The sequence below is a fragment of the Phyllobates terribilis genome, unplaced genomic scaffold, assembly GCF_046119375.1.
Source record: "Phyllobates terribilis strain yellow unplaced genomic scaffold, ASM4611937v1 Scaffold_6__1_contigs__length_29720123, whole genome shotgun sequence".
NCBI lineage: Eukaryota > Metazoa > Chordata > Amphibia > Anura > Dendrobatidae > Phyllobates > Phyllobates terribilis.
In genome coordinates, this window is record NW_027362766.1 from 29,373,232 (window position 1) to 29,379,539 (window position 6,308).

At 36.8% G+C, this 6,308-nt stretch overlaps 1 protein-coding gene across 1 annotated transcript; it reads right to left on the minus strand.

Annotated features, from left to right (window-relative positions):
* Positions 1-766: 766 nt before the first annotated feature.
* Positions 767-1,741, minus strand: LOC141152616 (olfactory receptor 6N2-like). Its single transcript, XM_073637167.1, has one exon. The coding sequence runs from the start codon at positions 1,739-1,741 to the stop codon at positions 767-769; it is 975 nt and encodes a 324-aa protein (XP_073493268.1).
* Between the last annotated feature and the right edge of the window lie 4,567 nt (positions 1,742-6,308).

The following is a 6,308-nucleotide window of genomic DNA, read 5'->3' on the forward strand; positions in this document are numbered from 1 at the left end:
AATATTCTTCACACCTCCAAAATTTAGGGAGCACTAGGGGCAGCACTTTCCGGTGTTCCTCCGCGTGCCTGTCTGCAAGCTCCCCTCGTCAGAATAACCAGTTTGTGTTACCATGGTCATGGTCCTTCTTGTGGCAAATGGCAAAGTGGTACTACTGGAGCGCAAGGCTCCAGCATAGCAACCTCCCATTCATTATGAATGCGGTGTGTAACCAGCTGAGGAGGTTGTGGTCTGTTTCCACGGTGAATTGGCACCCGTACAAGTAGGGATGCAGGCGTTACAGGGCCCACACAATTGCCATGCATTCCTTTTCCATCGTGGAGTAGGCGTCTCCATTTTTCCAGACTTCCAATGTAAATGCACAATGAAAGAAACATCCCAGGAGGCATTCAGTGTAAAATAGTTGACATTGAAGAATTAAGAAAGAAAAGGATCCCTTATTTTTCCACAATGCTGCTTGAGAGAGGACCTGTCACAGTTAGTAAAGATCATAAAAATTATCACTAAATAAGGAGAAAAAAAATAAATAAAAATTAGGGCAGCAGTGGGAATAAAATAAGAAAACTCAAAAACTGCCCACTCGACCTGGTGAGAGGGAAAAATCTTTCTCGTTATTATTTAAACTTAATATAAGTTTATTGAGGCACATATTTTGTAAACCAAGGTCTGTAAGTCATAAAAACATGAAAATAACATTCATATTGTGGTCTCCATTCTTTTGACGCGATCACACAGCAGTAACTGTTCCAAATATAAAATAATACTCTTATTTCAAGTTAACTATTTTTTTCTGAGTCTTCTTTTTATTCCATGTAAAAAGACTTATGGGGTGAAGTTGTTTCTTCAAAAAGTTTTTGATCTGTTTGTTCCGAAAACTGTAGACAAGCGGACTCAAAAGTGGAGTGAACACAGAATGATGTATCGATGCCGCTAAGTCATAAGCAGGAGAATACATTGATTGAAGATTGATGTACATGAAGACAACACTTCCGTAGAAAAATAGGGACATAAAAAGATGAGACATGCAGGTGGAGAAGGCTTTTCTACGTTCTTCTGATGTTTTCATTTTTAGTATGGTGGCTAGGATTTTTGCATATATTAAAACAATGAAAATAGAATTCAAGATAATGGAGAAGGAGCTAACTGATAAGTCCATTGTAACATCAAGGTTACTATTTGCACAAGCTAGAGATAATAGTGGGGAAGAGTCACAGAATAGATGCTCAATTTCGTTTGGTCCACAGAAAGGTAGCTGGTAAACCATGGCTATCATGAACAATGGGCTCAGCAGACCCAAAAGCCAACACAAACATATTAGTATCTTGCATAATTTTAAAGTCATTATTGCTTGATATCTGAGAGCCTTGCAAATAGCTACAAATCGATCAAAAGCCATAATGCTCAGGAGATAGTTCTCTGTTATTAGGAATGCATCAAAAGAATACATTTGAAAAAAGCAATAATCAAAGGGAATATACGCCCTTCCTTTGAGGAAAAGTTCGAAGATCGTTGGATAGACCGTTGTGACAATACAAATCTCAATAATGGATAACGCAGCTATGAAATGGTACATAGGTGTGTGAAGGCGGTAGTTCAAAACAATGACAGCAAATGTAATTCCATTACCAGTAGTAATAATAATATAGAGGAAAAAAAATAATATAAAAAGTATTGAATGGTAGTGAGTTATGCTGGTGAAACCAACCAAGACAAATTCACTGACACTTCGATTGTTAAACATTGCTTGAAATTCAATTAAATTAATTTGAAATTCAATTCAATTAATTTAGAAAAATATTAATTAAGTAATTTCATTTAAATTTCTAATAAGAGGTATTTTCCAAGTGTTTAATAATTATTCCTTGATTGGCATTAAACTCACTTGGTGATTTCTTGGTGTAGCTTAACGATTGAATGGAAATGAAACAACTAAAAAACAAACAAAACAGGTTTGTTGTGATCCAGTGACAACATATTCAGCCCTCTTATCTCAACCTGAGATTCTCAAGCTCAAAATTATTATAAAGACATTATCCAAATATGAGCTAAAGAATTTTGCCCCAATGAAATCACAGAAGATAATTGACTCATACCTCTTAATAAAGCTGTATTCAGATTTGTCTCGCTGTATGGATTTCCTTTAAATCGGCTATGTGCAGACGTACATTTACAAATTTGCCCCTTTTTTCACTTTTGCATGAGAAATAATTTTAAAAGAATGGAAAATACTGGTTCTCCTTAAAGGGAATCTGTCAGAAAGTTTTTGCTATGTGATCTGAGAGCAGCACAATGTAGGGCCATGACCCTGATTCCAGCGATGTGTCACTTACCAGGCTGTTTTTTTTTCAGTAAAATCAATGTTTTATCAGCAGGAGATTACAACTACAGGACTAGGTATCTCGTGCCTCCTGGTCCAACCATGTCCCCCACTTTCTGTCAATATACTGTGCACACATAAAGCTGCCAATTAGTGGTGTGCATGATGTTATACACCATTCAGCATTCTGAGCTCTGCCAGATCTGCAACAGAGAAAACTGTGATTCTACAACAACTGCTGCACCAAGTAAACTCAGTGACATATCGCTGGAATCATTTTCATAGTATAAAACTCTTTTTGTTTACTTGGATAGACTAAAACATTTCTCAAGTTCTGAAATTAACAAAAAAAATTAGAGTTCATGAGCAGATTATGATGATAATGTAACTATTAAGTAACAATTCTCATCAGTTACAGTGAAAGAATATACATTTTGGGATTTTTTTTTATTTAGAATTGTTGATACTAAAGACAGACGTTTATTAGGATTTTCATTCATTTTGGGGCAAAGGTGACATTTGTTACCCTATCATGTCATTGTTACAGATAAGGTACCTGCTCATCTAACCACAGAGGGCTGAGGATATTTAAAGAGGAACATGACTGGATGGAAAAGTCAGAGTTATCAAAATCATTGCATCAACTCTTTACCTTTTCCTTTTTTGTGTTGGTGTTAAATGGAACCTGTAACCATGAAAATGTTGTTTAATCTACCGCAATCATGCAGCAAAGTAGGAGAAGGTGAGCAAATTCATATATAATTTTCTATAAAAAAAACTTCTGTAGAACTTGTGGATACAGAAATTGCTTTCAAAAATTAGGAGGACCGCCCACTGGACTTTCTACCCAGGATAATCAGACATTTTGATGGATTAAATGCAAGGTATGATAAATCTTTTCCTACAACATTATAAATCAGAATAAATCCTATAAAGAGAAGGAAAGGCCAAAAGTAAACTAAAATACTTAATCCAAAACACCTAATTAAATGAGATCAAAATCCGACATTATTAATGAATCAACTCTGCTTTTCCTCCTCTTTAACATGATGTTTATTAGGATGCTCATTCCACGTGACTAGTAACTTTGAAAATACAATAGTAATAAAGAAATGCCATTCAAAATGTAAAATAGATTTTTTCAGATTCCCTTCATGTAATAATAAATAATAATAATAATAATAATAATAATAATAATAATATTGCATTTTGCGTGAAAATTCTAAAAAAACTCAGAATGACAAGTATATACTGAAAAGTGGCCTATCTAGGAGGATAGGTATTTTTGTGCAGTACTGTCTTGGTTACAAACTATGAGCAATGTTAAGGTAACTGACCTGACATGTCAAACTTTGGCTTTTCTAACAGTGAGATACAGTCTATATTAAGACTGTATTCACAACTTTCTCGCGAACATGCATATATATACTAATTGAAAAATCTACTGGGATCAAAATGAAAGCTACCCTAATGACGTCTTTGGAGACTTTGACAGATGTGCCAATCTGACTTTACCTGAATCAGTGGAAAAAATACAATTAAGAAGGATTTTCAAATTAATAATGTTTTCTTTTATACATTAAATTGGTACTGCATCCCTAATAATGAATCCCTTAGGTCTTTAAAACATACAAGCTGTTCTCTCAAAGCTATAGGAATGAATCAGATTCGTAACATATAAATCTCCACTCTTTTGGGAAGAATTTCTACAAGAATTTGGAGGTGTATATGGGAATTTTGTCTATTCACCCATAAGTGCATTTGTGAGGTCAGTCACTGGTGCTGAGACATAGGGCTTGGTCATAATCTCAATTCTGTTTCATCTAAATCAGGGCTGGTGTTGAGGGGAGGGCCAGAATACTAGGTAATTGCCCAGGGCCCCCACTACCCCCCAGGCCCCCAGGCAGTGTCTACAATAAAAATTAGATTGATAATAGTTCTGCATTATCAATCTATTTTCCAATGTTGAGGTTGCTTAAAACCCTCGGTGACCTCACAATCATGTGACTGTGATGTCACCACAGGCCCTGTGAGGTGCAGAAGTTTAAAAGAACAGAAGAAGAGGAGAGATAAGTATTCTAGAGTGTGTATTTGTATGTGTCTGTGTATTTATATGAATATATATTGTAGGGTTTTACTCACAGAGCTGTGGTTGAGGTAGACACAGGAAGACGGTTTCATTAAAATGTCCAGGCAGGTTTATTAGAACTTCAGAAACCGCTCTGCATAAGCAAACAAGAAGGCAGCCTTTTCCTGACGCAGAGTGAAAACAGAAAAAAACAGATCATTCAGTATTGTGGTTGAAACGCCCAGGTCAGTGTCCTTTAACAAACACAATGGAGGTCTCCACACCTCTACTTACAGACACTGAATGAAACACTTTGGATCCATTTTATCTGCCAAACCAGCTCTATGTGAGCAGCCACTCCCACCCATCTCTTTGACTGCTCATAAAACTCGGGAGCACTAACTCTCTCAGCACTATCTTACTATATATATATATATATATATATATATATATATACAAATATATATATATATATATACATATATATATATATATACAGTACAGACCAAAAGTTTGGACACACCTTCTCATTTAAAGATTTCTCTGTATTTTCATGACTAAGAAAATTGTACATTCACACTGAAGGCATCAAAACTATGAATTAACACATGTGGAATTATATACTTAACAAAAAAGTGTGAAACAACTGAAAATATGTCTTATATTCTAGGTTCTTCAAAGTAGCCACCTTTTGCTTTGATGACTGCTTTGCACACTCTTGGCATTCTCTTGATGAGCTTCAAGAGGTAGTCACCAGAAATGATTTTCACTTCACAGGTGTGCCCTGTCAGGTATAATAAGTGGGATTTCTTGCCTTATAAATGGGGTTGGGACTAGAGATGAGTGTTGTTCTGCTCGAACTGTTCGCCAATCTCAAATTCGAGCTGTTTTGGGCGGTGTTCGAGCCGTTCGGCGAACACGAACGATTTGAGAAAAATTCGGCTGTTCGAGGTTATGTTCGATAACTGTTCGTGCACCAAAATCATAACTGGATTTTTTCTCAGTAATGATGAAAATTAATGTTAATACGCAGTTTGAGTGTACAGCAGGGTGGGGGGAGGGGCAGGGGATGGATCTCTGCAGGAATAATGAAGATCTCCATTTTTTTTTCTCTTTCCTGCATTTACAGTGGGGAGGTGCAATCTGTCAGCCTATCAGCAGCGCACACACGGAGCGAAGTGCTTTTTTTCACACAAGCAAGGGCATGTGTCATTGGCAGTGTATGTCACATGTCCTTGCCCTATAAGACCAAGCCACTTTCCCCGTCGCCACCATTTTCTCACTGCTGCAGCTGCGTGTTAGACGGCACCTCTGTTGCTGTGTGCGCTATACCTTGTTAATTTCAAGCCAATTTTCGCACAAATCTACAGATAGCTTGGGAGTAGGGAATAGTTGTGATTGCAGTCCTTTTAAGGACTAGGTTACAGCATTTCCTACGACTTTTATCAGGCAGGTCTGTGCTCTTAAATAGATAGATTGTGGGAGTAAAGACTAATTGTAATTGCAGTCCTTTTCAGGACTAGGTTACATCAGTTCCTCTCAGTTTTTGCCAGGCAGGTCTGCGCCAGTGCTGTGCAAGTTTTTTTCACAGCATTTGGCTGAATCTAGCAAAGCTAATCCTTTTTGGCCTATAGCAGAGTGTGTTAGTCAGTGGAGTAGCCTATCTGTGTTGCAAGATATACCACCTGTGTATAGAATACCAATTTTTTTACTGCACCTAGTGAAGTAAAATCTTTTGGGCATAGCATCATTCTATTAGTCCATCTATACTGACCTCCATCAGGTTGCAAATTGAATATAATTTTTTTCTGTATCTAGCTCTGAAAAAATATTTGGGCTTCTAGCAGTGTGTGGGACTTGTTCTATTAGTCCATCTATACTGACCTCCATCAGGTTGCAAACTGAATATAATTTTTTTCTGCA

Coding starts and splice junctions, on each gene's coding strand:
- LOC141152616 (XM_073637167.1), bottom strand. CDS start 1,741: ATGTTTAACAATCGAAGTGTCAGTGAATTTGTCTTGGTTGGTTTCACC.